Source organism: Aspergillus multicolor (genome assembly GCF_047715735.1).
Source record: "Aspergillus multicolor strain CBS 133.54 unplaced genomic scaffold BDW74scaffold_2, whole genome shotgun sequence".
Taxonomy (NCBI): domain Eukaryota; kingdom Fungi; phylum Ascomycota; class Eurotiomycetes; order Eurotiales; family Aspergillaceae; genus Aspergillus; species Aspergillus multicolor.
Window position 1 is genome coordinate 291,315 of NW_027395953.1, and position 17,191 is coordinate 308,505.

Genomic DNA, 17,191 nt, shown 5'->3' on the forward strand with positions numbered 1-17,191 from the left:
AGCAGGTGGTCGCTTCAATCCCCCTCTGCACCATGGACCAACTCTCTGTCGGGTATATAAACGTGTATACTCTCGACCAGAAAGTTACCCCGCACACTGCAGTCACTCATTCACTGCAGACAGTCTGCAGTAATCTTCTATGCTCCCGTCTCTGACTCTCTCAGACCATATCTTGATTCACAATGAGCGATCTTCATGATGAGGGCATTGCCATAGTGGGAATGGGCAAGTCATTTCCTTTAGTCCTTGCCTCTTACATCTTATTCAGAACCTCAACTAACGGTTATGATCATTACCAGCGTGCCGCCTTCCCGGAGATGTGCAAGATCCTCAGTCTTTCTGGGACTTACTGATCAGCCAGAAGCTCACCCGCGGGCCCTTTCCTGAAAGCCGATTCAACCCTACAGCATTCTACAACCCCCAGAAAGGGCGGCCGGGAAACATCCGATATACTGAAGGCTACTGCGTTTCCAATGACCTTGAAGACTTCGATGCCGGCTTCTTCAACGTCAATCCAACGGATGCTCTATACCTTGACCCTCAACAACGTCAGTTGCTCGAATGCTGCTTTGAATGTATGGAGTCGGGAGGCATCACTCTTGAGAACGTTTCTGGTACAGAGACTGGGGTTTATGTTGGCAGCTTTGCCAGCGACTATGAGACACTTGCCTTCAAAGAGCCGGAACGCATTGAAGGAATGGCTGTGCTTGGAATGGGTCGAACAACCATCAGCAACCGCGTGAGCTACATGTATAACCTTCACGGACCAAGGTTCGTTGCAAAAAGCACCCCAGTGATTCGCTGTCTAGATATGCTAACTCATTTTAGTGTGACTATGGATACGGCCTGTTCCTCGACACTGTACGCTTTGCACTTTGCCGTCCAAGCCCTGCGCAACGGCCAGATCCCAGCCGCATTTGTTGGCGGCGTTAACCTCATTCTCACTCTCGAATACCATTTCGCCATCGGACAAATTGGAGCTCTTTCTCCGACCGCGCAGTGTCATGCCTTCGATGCTTCTGCCGATGGCTACTCTCGTGGCGAAGCTATTAATGTTCTCTACCTCAAACGCGTATCTGACGCTATTCGAGACGGCGATCCAATCCGCGGTGTGATTCGCGGATCGTCCTTGACCGCGTAAGTATTCTCACATACATTTTTGCAGATACCTTCGTTGACACGTATACAGGAATGGCAAGAACAATGGTATCACACTTCCAAGTGCGCTTGCTCAGGAATTGGCGATTCGGAACGCCTACGAGCACTCCGGGCCACTGGACTATAACTCGGTTGGCTATCTCGAGTGCCATGGCACTGGAACCCCTGCAGGAGATCCAATTGAAACGACCGCAATTGCTAACGTGTTTGGTACCCATCGAGAGTGGCATGAACCGTTGTACATTGGTTCTACCAAGCCACAAGTTGGCCATGGTGAGGCTTGTTCGGCAATCACAAGTATCATGAAGGTTGCTTTGGCGATCGAGAACGGGGTCATCCCGGGTACGATCGGAGTCAAAAAGCTCAATCCTGCACGTTAGTACCTCCAATCATCCGGCCCACCTAAGGATAGCTTTGCTGACAAGCTTGGATACTGCAGTGGATCTTAGAGGAGGCGCGCTGGCTGTAATCACACAGAATACTCCATGGCCAGAAGGCAAGGCGAAGCGTGGATCTGTCAACTCGTCTGGATACGGCGGAGCCAACGGACACGTCGTGATTGACGGAGTTGATCAGTACTTCGAAAGCATCGGCATGCCCAACCCTTTCCGTGAGCATTCGACCGTGGACCCGTACGACACAATTATCCAGAAACGGTTTTTGTTGCCTGTCACGGGTCATGATGAGTATTCCATGGAAGAAGGCTTGAATAACTTAGTGAAAGTACTGGACAGTCAGACCCACGACTTCCACGAGTTACTGCACACTATGATTGCGCGACGCACCCGCTTCCATCACCGAGGCGTCCTTCCCATCGAGATGACGAGCTCGAGGAGTCTGACATTGAAAGAGCCAATTACCGGCCGTACGAACAACAGCGTTCCAGTCGTTGCCTTTGCTTTTACCGGTCAGGGTGCTCAATGGGCTGAGATGGGCCGCCAACTGCTGGACTGCTACCCATCTGTGCAGCAGACGTTCAAGAGATTGAACTTGGCACTGTCTCAACTCAAGGAGCGCCCCGAATGGTCCCTTGAAGGTAAGCTATTATCCTAAGTACTCCCTTCCTGTGTTGAGTGAATTCTGATCGTTGCGGTGCTTTCGATAGAAATCCTGCTGGAACCCGCCGAGACAAGCAGGATCGGCAAGGTTTCCTTCTCTCAGCCAATCTGCACAGCGATCCAGATCGCCATTGTTGATTTGCTTCAAGAATGGGGTGTCAAACCTCAAGCCACTGTCGGCCATTCGTCTGGCGAGTTAGCTGCGGCCTACGCCGCCCAGCTCATCACAGCCGAGGAAGCCATCATTGCGGCCTACTTGAGAGGTGTCCACGCTACGCTGACCCAGGCACCAGGGGCAATGATGGCGGTCGCAATGGGTGCGCATGAAGCTGAAGAGTTCCTAGCGGAAAATGAGATTCCGGCGGCCGACGTTGTTGTTGCTTGCGTGAACTCACCTCAAAGCGTCACGCTGAGTGGCAAGACTGAGCCCATCGACAAACTGCACCGAATACTGAAGGAGCAGGCAGTCCTGTGCAAGAAGCTTCCGACAGGCGGGAAGGCCTATCACTCCCCAAGCATGAAAGAGGTCGGTTCTGCTTACAGTGAAGCTATATTGGAGGCGAGTAGTCGGCCGTACGACGGTGGAGCCGTGCGCCCAATTGCTCCAGCCTTTGAAGGTACAGAGAGACCTGTAATGATTTCTTCAGTGACGCTGGCACATCTCCAGCCTGGAGATATTGATGGGACGTACTGGCAAACCAATTTGGAGAACCCAGTGTTGTTTGACCCTGCCATGAAAGAGCTGTTGAGTCTCAAGTTTGGACCGGAAGACCGACATGTTGATACCGTGATCGAGATCGGAGTAAGCTTTCCGTTCTTTTCCCAAGCACTGTTCATAATAGCTATGCTAACATACTCTACAGCCGCACAGCGCTCTTCAGGGTCCCATCAAGCAGATTATCGCGTCGCCGGAAGTTCAAGACATCTGGAACGCATCGTTGGGAACCGCGGCGAAGGTCACCTACGAGCAGACCCTCGAACGTGGTCATGACGCCGAAGAGGACATGCTTCGGTTAGCGACTAGCCTATTCATCAAGGGGTACCCAGTGAACATGCTCCATGTCAATGGCCATTTGGTTTACCGTCCATCGAAGGTTCTTATTGACCTTCCTAAATACCCATGGAACCACCAAACCAAACAACCCTTGGTCGTGAATCGGGCGACAAAAGACTACAAGTTTGCCACTCACCCCCGCCATGATCTGATTGGAAGCCGTCTGCCAGGAGGTAATCGCATGGAGCCCATCTGGAGGAACTACCTTCGTCTAGATGATGTGCCGTGGATCAAAGACCATGTGGTATGTCTCCCGTCGTGCAAATATCCAAGAACGCTGACTGAATAATATGTGTATAGATTGGTAGCGCGATTATCGTCCCTGGAGCGGCGTATTTGGCCATGGCTGTTGAGGCTGCGGCCCAATTCGCCGAAGACACTACACTGGGCGGCCCGCCATTCGACTTCGAGGATGCCAAGTTTCACCTGCAAACCGTCACTATCAAGGCGGCTCTTGTTCTTCCCGCGAGCGGCACTGCCGACATCATGATTAATCTGCGGCCTACCGAGGCCTCTGCCGCTTCTAACCGACTGGAGTTCAAGATCTGCTCTGTGGCGGATGACCGGTGGGTTGAGCATGCAGAGGGCATTGTTTCCTTTGAACTTGCGCACGGAGCTAGGACTGCAAAGACACCTTTCAACGGGGAGACTGAAGAGCCGATGTTCGAGCAGACTTTCCACAAGGATGCTTGGTATGAGCGACTAAAGTACCGAGGATTCGACTTTGGTCCCCGTTTCCGAGTTATCGATGAGATCCAGGTGCTGCCACATGCGTCGCGTGCCCGCGCCCAGACACTCATTCTCAAGACAATGGATCCGAGGTCCACTGATACCAGCGAGTCCCGCTACGCCATTCACCCGCTGACGATCGATGCAGTCTTGCAGGGACGAGTTGCTTCTGTCTACACTAGCCGTGCAGACAGACAGGAGGCCACGCAAATCCCTGTCTTCATTGAAGAGATGACGATCAGCCCGGCATCGTGGGCTAAAGACCAGTCGGGTTATATCGATAGTGTGGCCTGGACCGAAGGCGCCCGCAGCGGTGGCTCCCACTCCGCGTTGACAACGGAGAGTGGGTTCGAGATCATCTCCGCGAAGAACGTGAAGTGGCGGCAGTTTGAGAACCAAGGCAGCCAGGAGAAAATGAGCCAGGATGGGACAGAGCGTGAGCCATACTACCGCATGCACTGGAAGCCAGATATCGAGTTCCTTGATACCGCTGGCGCACACAGGCTGTACCACAGCGACTTCAAGTCCCCTTCAGGAGCCGCATATCTTGATGAAGTGGACTACATTCGGAGGCGGCTGGAGACAGTGACAGTTCTCTACGTCTGTGGAGCACTAGAGATGGTGCGCAGAGAAGATCTCTCAACAGATCCGGCATTGAAGTGGACACATGGATACTACAACTGGTTGTGTCATGTCAAGACTGAAGCGGCTGCAGGACGCATGGTTCTTTGTGAGCCGAACGCCACCACCCTAAGCCCTGAGCAGCGGGATCAGCGCATTAAGGAACTGTTGGCAGAGCTGCCCGGAGACTTTCCACAGCTTGAGTTCAACGCCATTGTTTATAAGAACATGGTCGACATCTTCAACGGCACTGCTTCCGGCATAGATTTAGCCGTGAAGGCTGAGATTCTGGCCCGTGTCTACGCAGACGGATCAATCCACGATGCAGCCCGCAAGAACCTATCCTCGGTTGTTGATGTCATGGCGCACAAGAACCCTACAATGCGGGTGCTGGAGGTGGGAGCCGGCACTGGAAGCTGCACCAGCGTTGCACTCGAGGCGTTGAATGCGTATGACCGTGACATGCCAGGTAATCACCATCATGCCAAGCGCTACCAGGATTACACATTCACGGACATCTCGCCAGCTTTCTTCGAGAAGGCCGAGGAGCTGTTTAGTGAATACCCTCCCATGATCTACCAGACATTCGACGTGTCGGTGGATCCTGCTGCCCAAGGCTTCGAGCTCGGCGCCTACGACCTCATCCTTGCGTCCAACGTGATGCACGCCCCTGGAAATACTGACCAGTTATTGCGCAACTGCAGGCGGTTGCTCAAGCCCGGCGGCAGGTTGGTTATGCTGGAGATCACCAAGATCGAAAGCCTCTCACCTGTGCAGTTCGCTTTTGGCACGCTGCCGAGTTTCTGGGAGTGTCTGGATGATGTGGCTGCAGAGCGTCCGCTAGGACCATTCCGCAGCCTCCCGTCATGGGAGCAGCAGCTGGAGGCATCCGGTTTCAAAGGCTTAGACATGGTCCTGACTGACTTCCCAGAGCCATTGGCCTTGGAGAGTGTGATGGTGGCGAGCACCATTGCCGACCCGCCCAAGCAAAAATTGGAGCGTCTGGTTATTGTGAGTATTTCTCTATTGAAATATGTCTCGTAGTTGCCTCTTACAAACGTGACCTATAGGTGCATTCTCCCAACCAAAACGACCTGGCCCAGGCCATCGAACAGGAGTTCCTTCTCCAAGGCAAACTTAGGGCCGAGGAAATTGGCCACTACACCCTTGAGTCGGTTCCTGTAATTGATGAGCCCCTTGACCAGAACAGCAATGTCGCTTACCTGGTCCTCGAAGAGGTGCAAACACCCGTTCTGGTAGACATGCAGCCGGAGCAATTCGACGGGCTGAAACGCCTCGTCGCATCTGCCTCCAGCATTCTATGGGTGACTGGCGGAGATCTCCTGGAAGGCCGATACCCTGCAATGGCACTAGCCCATGGTCTCAACACGGTCCTTATGAACGAGAACTCGACCCGCAATCTCCGATTCGCTGCGCTCGATGTTGACTACAAGAACATCAGTGATGCCCCTGCTCTCGCCAAAGTGGTCGTGAATGTGACCGGCTCAGTCGCTACCGCTACAACCCGTGCCGACTGCGAGACTGACTTCATGCTCAAGGATGGAGTTTTGCATATCTGCCGAGTTGCTCCTGATATGGACTTGAACCAGGAATTCACCCTTGACACGGGCAGTGAGGGCCGTCATGATCAGGAGTTTCCCACGAAGGGCAACGTCCAGCTTGCGATGGGGACTCCTGGTCTATTGGACACGGTCTATTTCCGGGAAAGGCCGACTTGTGATATGACTCTGGACGCTGATGAGGTGGAGATTCAAGTGCAGGCAGTCGGTCTCAACATGAAGGTACGTCATACTATTGCCTCTAGAGTTGAGTTTACTAATCTGATGTGTACTTCAGGACTACGTGATTGCCATGGGCAATTTCGAAAGTGTCAAGTCCAGCAACGAGAGCACGGGTATTGTTACGAGGGTCGGAAGCAACGTCACGCATCTACAGCCTGGCGACAAGGCCATTTGCCTCGAACGCGGACACTACGATACTTTCCTGCGGAGTCCAGCCTTGAAGTGCATGAAGCTCCCCGATGATGTGGACCTTGTGGAAATGGCCACCGTCGGCATCGCGCATGGAACAGCCCTCTATGCCTTGAAGTATCTGGCCCAGCTGGAAGCTGGCGAGAGCGTCCTGATCCAGGCAGCCACTGGAGGTCTGGGACTGGCCGCCATTCAATATGCCAAGCATGTCGGCGCTGAAATCTATGCCACTGTCGGAACCCAGCAGAAGAAGGATTTCTTGACCACGCAGTGTGGTATTCCGGCAGATCGCATCTTCTGGTCCCGCTCGCTGCAATATAAGGATGCTTTACTGCAGCAGACAGGTGGGCGCGGTGTTGATGTTGTTCTCTCGACCATCTCGGGCCCTGGCTTCCATGAATCACTCAAATGTCTGGCGCCTTGTGGAAGGTTCGTTGATGTAGGTCGTGGCAATGTGCTGGACAAGGGATCAATGGGCCTATACACCTTCGATCGTAGCATCAGCTTCTTCTCCTTCGATCTCAACTTGGTCTTGGATGAGAAGCCGCGGATTGCTCAAAGGTAAGGATCCTTCTTTACGCTATCAGGTGACAGGTTCTCAGTATTATTGTGGCTAACGTGGCCACATATAGGCTTATGACGGATGCCATGGCCCTTCTCGAGCAGGGCCGCATTACGCCTATTCGACTGGACAAGACATTCCATATCACGGAGATGGAGAGCGCGCTCCGATACTTTGGCCTAGGTCAACATATTGGTAAAGTGGTGCTGACGTACGGTCCTACCAGCAATAAAATCACACTCAAAGGCGCTCTTCATCCACATGGCGTTAGTAGCGAAGCGAGCTACCTGCTAGTAGGATGCCACGGAGGTCTAGGCCATAGTATGGCGGACTCATTAGTTGAGCGAGGCGCCAAGAACCTGGTCTTCCTCGGTCGGTCGAGCGAGACCAAGCGGGAGATTGCCTCCTTCTGCAAAAGAACTCGGGCCAAGGGGGTGAACGTGGTTACCGTCCAAGGCGACGCCTCTAAGATGGAAGATGTCGAGCGAGCGGTCGCGCAAGCTATTTCCATGGGACCACTGAAGGGAGTCGTGCATGCGGCAATGGTGTTGCAAGACGCTTTCTTCGACCCCATGACTCTGGCCCAGTTTAACACAGCAATTCGTCCTAAAGTGCACGGTGCCCTGAATCTCCACCGCGCCACGATTCAAGCGGAAGCCAACCTCGACTTCTTCTTCATGACTAGCTCAGCGGTGACGTACGTCGGACACATCTCGCAGTCCAACTACGCCGCGGCCAACACTGTACTGGACAACCTCGTGCGACAGCGTATCCGCCGCGGACTTCCAGCAGTCACAGTCTCTCTGGGTCCGATCAAGGGTGTTGGCACGTTGAACGACAAGCCCGAGTATGCTGAGAACCTGCTGCGCTCTGGTCTGATTGAGGCAGAGGAATCGGAATTCATTCGACACTTTGAGCGCTTCACAACGAACCCGCAGCCGCTGTCGAAGCAGTTCGACCCGCTCACGCAGGGTCACATCCTGACTGGTGTCGAGTATGCTAAGCACGACCTTAGCATGGTCCAGGTTACACGTATCGAGCAGGATCGCCGTTCAGCCTTACTTGTCACAACGCTCGAATCCCGCAAGGCTGCAGCAGGCGGCGCCGGTCATGGCGATGCTGCCGCTGACGGCAGTGGTGACGACCAGCTCGTTGCTAACCTGCCTGAAGACCAGGACAAGGCAATTATTGTCCTCGCCGAAGCCATTGGTCGCCGTCTGGCCAAGCTCCTGTTTATTCCTCCGGAGGATGTCGACATCAGCCGGCCATTCTCGCACTTCGGCCTTGACAGTATGTCTGGCAGCGAGCTTATTCATTGGCTCAGTCAGAGATTCGGTCTCGGCATGTCTTTCTTGCAGTTACTCGCACCTGGTTGCACGCCTAAAAGCCTGGCAGGTACCGTGTGGGACATGATTGTCAAGAACAAGACTGCGCAGGCATCGGATGATACGGCTCAGGAGAAGACCAATGGAGCGAATGGCACTTCGCACGAGAAGTTGAATGGTCATCATGCGACCAACGGTGCCAATGGGGCCACTCACCATGGTTCCAATGGCGTTACCCAGAATGGCAGCACCAACGGCCATGTCGCAGAGCCAGGTGTTATCAACGGCAGCAACGGCTCAATTACCCACCGGAGCGACTCTCTGATGGGAAAGTTTACTCAAGCAGTCCAGAAGGCCATTGCTGATCCTAAACCTGTCATGCACTCATATGTGTGTACTGTTATTGGTCGCCAAGGTATGTATCTCCTGATCTATCAACATAGCACCGCTCGACAATGCTAATCTGATTTCACAGGTGAGGAACTCTACAGTCTCGCGGAGGGCGCTATGTCGCCTGAGTCTAGCGACAGGGCAGATCTTGACTCGGTCTACTGCATGGCATCCCTCTCCAAACTCATGACCACCGTCGCAGTCATGATTTGTGTCGAGCGCGGGCAGATCTCCCTTGACGATGATGTAGCGGACATCCTGCCGGACTTGTGTGCGCTCCCCGTACTCGACGGTGTTGATTCTGAAGGACAATACCGGACCAAACCCCGTACCAAGTCTATCACCCTCCGCTTGCTGATGAGCCATCGAAGCGGTTGCGGCTATGATGAGAGCCCTGGGTTGCCGCGGTGGGCGCGACAGAACGGTGTAACATGCAACACGTTTGACAGCGACTTCGTATGTTCTCATCCTTACTTTTCACCGACTAAGCTAATACCATCTACAGGAAGCCATGAAGACCTACCCACTCCTCTTCGAACCAGGCGAGGGCTGGATGTACGGATCCGGCATGGACTGGGCCGGCGAGCTCATCGCACGCATCAACAACACCACCCTCGAAGACTTCCTTCGCACCAACGTCTGGGAGCCCCTTGGCATGTCCTCGTCAACTTTCCACCCCGAACGCAACCCCGACATCCTCCGCCGAATCGTCCCCACATACGAGCGAACAGACGACCAAGGCCTCGCACCCTGCGAGCCCCTCTCCCGCATCCCAGCCCTCCACGACTGCGGCGGCCACGGCATCTTCTCAACCCCGCGCGACTGGACCCGCTTCGTAACAATGATCCTGGCGGACGGCGCTCCCCTCCTCAAACCCTCCAGCATCGAAGAGATCTTCCGCCCGCAGACAGCCGGCGTCCCCGAACTCCAGGCCCTCCTCTCCGGCCCTCTCCGCGCATCCCTCCTCTCAACCGCAGCAATGGAAGCAAACAATATTGAAATTGCGCTTGGCGGTCCGGTCTACATGGACTCTCTCCCCGGCAAGCGCTCCGCTGGAACGCTGCAGTGGGCAGGCCGGCCGAATCTGTTCTGGTGGATTGATCGGACGAAGGGCGTTGCGGCTACTACGTTTACGCAGGTTATTTCGCCGGCTGATGGGCGGTTTGCGGCGTTGACGGGGGCGCTGGAGGTTGCGGTTTATGCGGAGCTTGTTTGATAACGACATGGCGTGGATGGGTATCATGATTTGTAGATGATCGCTTTTTCTCTGGTTTTGGAAGGCAGCTAGTACCCCCTAGTTACTCTTATATCTACTTTACGCAGTCTATCTTGAAGATGACTTTTTGGCCCTTTACAGTTCCTTCTAGTTGAGTGGGTCGGTTTGGGAATATGGCAGAGACCTCGTAGGAGCAGCTGCACTAGTTGCGTGACCTTACCATTGTCGTTGTTCTTAAAGCATCCCTCATATCACCATTCCATTCGGATTGTAAGGGCGGCGGATGTATTGCCTTGTGGAGATAGGTGCTGAGTTTGTTCCGTATACCTATGTCTAGTTGGGGCAGTCCTCGCTGGGCAGTAATGTTCCAGTGCAGGGCAGAACGTCCCACTCCTTCATTTTCAAGGTGTTTTCAGAGCGGTGTCAAGCCGAGGCTAAACCTGCTGAGCACATGAAATTATGATGGGAGACAAGGCTGCGCGATTATGTTGTGCAATGCGGGGTCAGCCAGTGTCTTTTTCCAGCCTGCGTTATGATCTAACCACAAGGCATCGATGTCAAGGCAGCCATGCACAGCCTAGCAGGAATAAGCCTCGCCGTCTTGCCGACAATCTCTGTCTCGGCTGTCTGATAATCATCCATGTCGCAGACTCCTCTTCCACTTTAGACCCAAGCGCACGATATTCACCCTCTACTTCCAAACTTTGCAGTCGCCTATAATCAGCATGACAGAGATCCTGGGAGCTGTTGCAGCCTCCGATCAACTGGCCGGTAGTTTCACCGTTCTCTACAACAACCTGAGTTACGTGTACCGAACAATACGCTACGCGAGAAAAGAAGTCAAGGAGATAGAGACACGCACCAGAACCATGAAGAAGCTTTGGAGTATATTCAAACAGGCAATGGAAGACGTATCAAACATCGAGGAATCCTCCATTGACTTTCAACGATATCATAGTTTTGACAGGGGACTCAGAAAAGACGCCCAGAGCATTATCGACAGGATACAGGGCATTCTCGACATATTGGATCCGCTTCTCACGCCGAGGAAAGTTTCCACTTTGACGGACTTTCGAACAAGATGGGTGTAGCTTTTTCGGAGGAAGGGCGAGTTGCAATTGCTTTATGCCGACATGAAACTTCTCACCGGATACATGAGAACCTTCACTAACCTGGTGCTGCAGCAGGTTGCTCTAAAGCAGTACGAGCTTGGGAAGTCTCTTGCAACCAAAGCCCAAGTGTATGTCGGCGCATCCCGAGATGGGACACTCTAGCTAATGCCACAATATAGTGACTCACTGAGTCGGACGTTGAGGGCCCAGCTCAGGGGCGTTATACGCACCCTGCATGCTCAGCTATACGGTAGCGAAGTGATACGAGAAAAGGAAAGGGATGATTTCCTTCGTGAAGTCCAGCGAGTTGTCAGACGGGAACTGGCAAGAGCTCCAAGAGCACCCAGTGGGGATAATCCAAACTCCAGTTCAGGCTCAGACACCGGTTCGGCGTCTGACTCCTTCTGCAATGGGCCGAGGCCTGATCCAAGCCCTGATCAGGAGCCCTGGTCAATGCCCCTCGGCAACCTTGGCCATGAATCCTGCCCGAAGCCATCAGTCAGCTATGCTCTCGAACAACAGACCAAGTCCTTCTCCAGAGCGTCGGGCACCTCTCCCTCTCCCCACGAACAACAATCCAAGCCCTGCCCTAAGTCATGCTCCATGTCCTGTTCCAGGCTCTCGTTTACCTCAAGCTGCACAGTTTGCCTCGGACGCTGTTTTCAGTGAGGATTCGGACGCTACACCAAGCGTGGCAGCTGAGTACGAACCAAGGTCAAGTTCGGATGACGATTCAAGCTCTGGCTCATCATCGCCCCCGCCTCCTCCACCTAGATCTCCACCAACCCGGGCGAAACCTCCCAATAGGCCTAACACTGGCCAAGGTGATACACATGTTCCGAGTAAAGGCGTTCAACAAAGAGCCAACCGATTTCTACAGCCTACACCTTTGCCCGACAGGGCGCTACATGCGCATGGAGACGAACTTGATGCAGAACCAACATCAACCTCGTCAGGGTTGGCTACGGCGGAGGCATCACAGTCTATGGAGTTGCTAGAGTTACTCGGCGCATCGAAGCACGAGGATGACGCTCTAGATGCGGATCATAAACCTGGTGAGGTGCTCATGCATCAGGGTGCCAAAAAGCAGGGTGTACCCTCTATCAGTAAACCGGCCGGCGGGAAGAACGCAAGAGCCGCAACCTCTGGTTCTGGCTCCATCATAACAAACCGTTCTTCGTCTTCTGATGAGCTACCTCTCCACACCCAAACAGGGGGGACGCAGGGCAGGACATCCCCCGATATCACCGACGATGAGTCAACTCCGATCCAGAGAGCTGGCTAGGGTACAGGCGAAATAACGAGCGTCAAAAACGCAAACGGGCTCTAGCCTATGCGCAGCTTGGGTGGATCTGGGATACCTAAGGTACCCACCATATTCCCGGAACTTGGAGGGGCATCTCGAGTAGCAGGGCTGCAGTACTGTTTATACCTATGTTTCTATGTTTTTTTTTCAACTTTGTCCTTTACATTCTCTTATGGCCGGTTTGATATCAAACACCTATCATTGCCATTTTGTTTACTATGTCGCTTCCATTCATTGTTACAACTTGGCCTATGCTTGCGAGATGGGTGCCCATTGAGACGATAGGTCACGGTTTCAATGTTGGAGAAATGTCAGATTTACACTGGCGGACTAGGACCGCAATACTTATGATAATGTCAATGGTAACATTGAACCAAAAGTAAGGATGTATTGATAACGACATTACAGGGACACGTTCGTGTTATTGTTGGTGTTGTCTCGTCAAAAAAAACGTACTGTGAAGAAACCAAAACAAAAAATTATCAGAAGGGCTCTATCCGCGGATCGAACGCGGGACCTCTCGCATATGTGCTATAGGGTTAAAGCCCTAAGCGAGAATCATACCACTAGACCAACAGAGCACTTGATTGGTTGAAGTGCTACCTGTTATTTAGAGATATAAGGGAATCACCTAATGCTTTGTTTCCGGCTAATTATGTTGGTTGTGGAGCGGGATAGCCAGAATATATATATTGGGGCCATGTTAAACTTGGACCATGAATGAACAACCTTATCAAACTACTGGAGTATGAAGATCATGTAACTGATGAATTATGGAGTGAACTAGGAGGACATTTGCTAGCGAACAGGTATTAATACCAGGGAATCAAATGCCGATACTAATTACCAAGGCACTTGCTACTCAGTAATGGAGGGGTTGTTCAAACGGATGGCCCTCGCACCTCAGAAAGGCACTCGACACACCCACCCCTACACAATGTGTATATGAAACTAGCTACTAAGCCCACCACATAGACACAACTCTTATTTAACCCCGAGAGGCGACCCGTAGCTACCGGACAAGCCAGGCACTCGACGATGGCCCGGTTGCATCTGAGGAAGGAGCGACCGCCCATGCCACCGGCCGGAGGCCTATTGACAGACACCTTCCATTTCTAATTACAGACTAAGCCCTTCAGTTTCTCCAGGCCATAATATCGGCCAATTGGCGGATGATAAACATTTACTGACATATACATCCATGCCATCTTCTGGGACATGAAAATTATCAGATAATATCCCTAAAAAAAGCACGTCACAAGGCTCCGAAAAGCCAACCCTAAAAACAAGGCTACTTGAACCAACCAACCCTATCACAACAACCAATGTGGCAGATGTGGATAAGTGTACGGCACCTAAGTGACTGGAAATACCTTCTAATGTTTATTACTAGTCCTAATGAAAATCCCAGATCAACGCCAAATGACTGCAATATGCCAGCTACGGGTGCGGCGGTTGGAACAGGGTGAATGTTTGGAAAGCTTCTTGATTTGCTTTATAGGTGTAATAAATAAAGCCTTCTTTCACAATTGCTCTGTTGGTCTAGTGGTATGATTCTCGCTTAGGGCTTTAACCCTATAGCACATATGCGAGAGGTCCCGCGTTCGATCCGCGGATAGAGCCATTTCTTTTTTCTTTTTCCCCCCTCTCCACCACCACCACCTTCACATCTGCTGTTCACAATACCTATTTGTATATTTGCAAGAATAAAAGCCCGCCCTTAATGCCTAATAAGCATTAACCCGATGGTATGCCTCATCCCGAGTTCAATCAGTTGCCCTGATAGGCACCTTAAGATGGCACACCCAGCCCCTGGCCGCAAACCCACGCCTCGGCCTCACATCCCTAACAGATAGGCGTTGGGTTTCATTTTTCCATCATCTAGACCTGAGCTAGCTGCAGATCGATATCATCTATTTTGGTGCTTAATATGCCACCCAGCAATGCATAGACCGTTTAGTTGGATTTAGAACCGGACTTACAAAATGCATCGCTGGGAACCCCTTACAGATACCACTAGAATGGGGCCAATGGGCCAAGTCCAGATTATATTCCCTAGATAGAAAGTTGGGGCTTAGGTAGGACAATCAAAAGTCAAATGGAGGAGATCTGATGTGGACCGAATAATGAAATCCCGAATAGGGTACTTCCGTAGTCGAAAGACTACTACGATACAATGATTTTCAGATCTTGGCTAGGCAGGCTAGATGAATACGGTATGCAAGAGTTGAAGAAACCATTTGAGTTAAGACGGCATGTGGCCTGGACTATACGGCTGTCGGGGGGCAGACATCACCGTGCTTCTTTAAGCGTATGCGCTGTATCATTTTGACAGGTTGATATAAGCAAGGAAGTACGGAGTTCTGCCTCCTCCTTTGACACCGGCGCTGGAATTATACAGCCTGGGATGGAAACCAATTCGTAAGGTTCAAAGCATGACGCAGTAAATTGAGGTATCTCCGTATATTAACGCATATATACAATAAACAAGAATCAAACAGCCAGACCCACGCCCTGCACATCCATCTCCTCAGAACCTATACCCCATAGATATAGTAGTTGGCCGCATATTCAATCGTAAAGCTGCTCTGCATCCCCTCGCAAGTCTCAGGCGCCGATCCACCCGCCGTATCAACACGATACACACTCGAGTACTTCCCTACAGTGCCATTCGTCCTGGAAAGATAAAGCCACGCAACCGCGGCCAAATCATCACTCCCGCGAACGGCCGAAGTCGGCGCCGCAAGGTCCGCCTCCTTCTTGACCTTCGCAATACCCAATTGATGAGCGGGCGTAGTATCCAGGTTGAACACGGGAACCTTCCCCTCGAAGAAGTGGTGGCCGATCAGGTTGAAGTTTGATGGCGGGAGGGGGTCGTATTCGTTTGTGGGCAGGGTGAGCTTGTACGCGAGCGCGGGGAGAAGCTCGATCGCGCTGGGAAGAGCCGCGGCAAGGCATGTGGCGTTGTAAAGGCGGGCAACGGCGCCGACGGCGACGGGGGCAGAGGAGGATGTTGAATCTGCGCAGGTGTAGTTCTATTGGCTTGTTAGTTGAGTACGAGGACGAGGACGGGTTTAGAGTCAGACTGACCTGAGTGCCACGGCCCAGTGCGACGTAGAGGGGTCTTTGGCCTGTGGGAGCTGGGAGGCCCGAGGCAAAGGAGGGGAGGGCAATAGAGGAGGTATCACAGGTTAGGGCGTTGATGTCGCTGTGGATGGCCTGGCTCACGCGGCCAAGGAACTCGGACATGTCGTTGGAAAACTTGTAGAGGTCTTCGAAGATGGGGGCGGCCATTGAGCTTGCTGCTAGGCAGCTGGTTATGAAGAGAATTGAACGCATGCCGGATGCTGGTGGTAAATAAAGTGAATTGAAGTTGAGTAGAGGAAGAGTCGAGCAGGTCTGATGGTCGAAGGTAGAGTAGAGTGGAGAGTGAGAATAAAGGAAAGTGATGACCACCAGGGTATCAGCCGACAAAAGAAAAGGAAAAGCAACAGCAGCAGCAGAAATCGGGCTGAAGAAATGAAGATGGCTGCAGAAAGTCCAGCGCAGGAGGCTGGCGGTTATATACCCAGAAGGGCAGTGATGGCCTCCTGCACGCGGGCGGGTACAACCATGCAGACCAGACCGACCAGGATCTCTACCCGAGACCCCAAGTGTGGGATCTATATACAGCGGCGAGTGAGAGGGCAAGTAAAAGCGCCCATGAGGGGGAAGCTCGATCCAGCTCTGCCATTGGGCTCCCCATGCGCTGACAAGCAAACGTCGGCCTGACGACTAAAGGACCTAAATCGGGGAGCAAACAGGGGGCTGGGCCGGCGCATCGAGATTCTGAATGTTCAGGCCGTTCATGAATGTGATTGGACTCGCGTATAGTAGTCTGCAGCTGAAGGCGACGCTCATTCGCAGAAATTCCCCCGCGATCTAATAATATCCAGGTCGGCGCTTAGAGATCGCCCTAAGAGACTTAGGTGCAGATTGGAGATGAGCGCTCTGAGTGACCGCTCCAAACAAGCTTAAGACGCCGCTTGCCTCCAATTATTGTCTGCTATTTCGGTCTATCTCGAATAGCGTTGTTGATGGATCGAGATCGAGGCCTCCACTCCGGCGCTTTCTTAACCGGCGGGACATTCCGATTAAACTCGAGATAGGCATAGTCGCTCTGCCCAATCATGGTAAGTGATGACTATGGCGGCAAAAACCGAAGCGCCCGTGCAATATCGAACTGCTTGACTCGCATGGGCCCTGTTTCATGGTTGTCGTCCGGCGGCACAACGACAGGTGGTGAGAGCGTCGTTTTTCCTCGTGCAACCCTATTATGCAGGTACTGATTCGAACAGTGTAACCCTCTATAAAGACTCGAGCGGGGTCACTTGGACCGTGGCCCGGATGGTCATACGAAGCTTATGTTGTAGCATCTGGGTGTACTCCGCACATATCAGCAGTGGTTGGTGCATCTTTCGCCAGGTCCAAGCGCCGGCAGTCTTACTCATTATCATTTCTTATCGCCTGAACTTGAAGCTTTCGCACTGAGGCCCAGGACTTAGTTCCAATTCCTTTATTGCAACTTGCCGTTGGTATGGAGTATATCGCGGCGAGGGATTCTTGACGGACCAGGGTCCGTGTTCCATGGATAGGCCGCGCGCTCTGTACTCGGTATCAAGAAGGGGAG

General features: G+C 52.6%; 4 protein-coding genes and 2 non-coding genes across 6 annotated transcripts; 4 read left to right on the plus strand and 2 right to left on the minus strand.

Moving 5' to 3' along the window:
* Positions 1–182: 182 nt before the first annotated feature.
* Positions 183–10,244, plus strand: BDW74DRAFT_186214 (uncharacterized protein; the record flags this gene model as incomplete). The annotated part of the gene is made up of 13 exons (XM_073731215.1): positions 183–225; positions 300–771; positions 829–1,137; positions 1,190–1,533; positions 1,598–2,194; positions 2,264–3,018; positions 3,080–3,514; positions 3,571–5,631; positions 5,691–6,422; positions 6,478–7,172; positions 7,244–8,913; positions 8,974–9,344; positions 9,394–10,244. 13 exons carry the CDS (start codon positions 183–185, stop codon positions 10,102–10,104), a joined length of 9,195 nt encoding a protein of 3,064 aa, XP_073588420.1. The 3' UTR covers positions 10,105–10,244.
* A 512-nt stretch (positions 10,245–10,756) lies between these two features.
* On the plus strand, positions 10,757–12,886 carry BDW74DRAFT_143534 (uncharacterized protein). The gene is made up of 2 exons (XM_073722887.1): positions 10,757–11,344; positions 11,396–12,886. Exon 2 carries the CDS (start codon positions 11,497–11,499, stop codon positions 12,499–12,501), a length of 1,005 nt encoding a protein of 334 aa, XP_073588421.1. The 5' UTR covers positions 10,757–11,344; positions 11,396–11,496; the 3' UTR covers positions 12,502–12,886.
* On the plus strand, positions 10,830–11,195 carry BDW74DRAFT_173191 (uncharacterized protein; the record flags this gene model as incomplete). Its single annotated transcript, XM_073727743.1, has 1 exon — positions 10,830–11,195. One exon carries the CDS (start codon positions 10,830–10,832, stop codon positions 11,193–11,195), a length of 366 nt encoding a protein of 121 aa, XP_073588422.1.
* Positions 12,887–13,011: 125 nt separating the features above from the next.
* Positions 13,012–13,103, minus strand: BDW74DRAFT_t42. The gene has a single exon. It is a non-coding gene; the product is annotated as a tRNA-Pro (tRNA).
* A 950-nt stretch (positions 13,104–14,053) lies between these two features.
* BDW74DRAFT_t26 lies at positions 14,054–14,145 on the plus strand. The gene has a single exon. It is a non-coding gene; the product is annotated as a tRNA-Pro (tRNA).
* A 799-nt stretch (positions 14,146–14,944) lies between these two features.
* On the minus strand, positions 14,945–16,246 carry BDW74DRAFT_143535 (uncharacterized protein). The gene is made up of 2 exons (XM_073722888.1): positions 15,613–16,246; positions 14,945–15,557 (listed from the first exon to the last, which is right to left on the minus strand). The coding sequence occupies exons 1-2, from the start codon at positions 15,859–15,861 to the stop codon at positions 15,060–15,062; spliced, it is 747 nt and encodes a 248-aa protein (XP_073588423.1). The 5' UTR covers positions 15,862–16,246; the 3' UTR covers positions 14,945–15,059.
* Between the last annotated feature and the right edge of the window lie 945 nt (positions 16,247–17,191).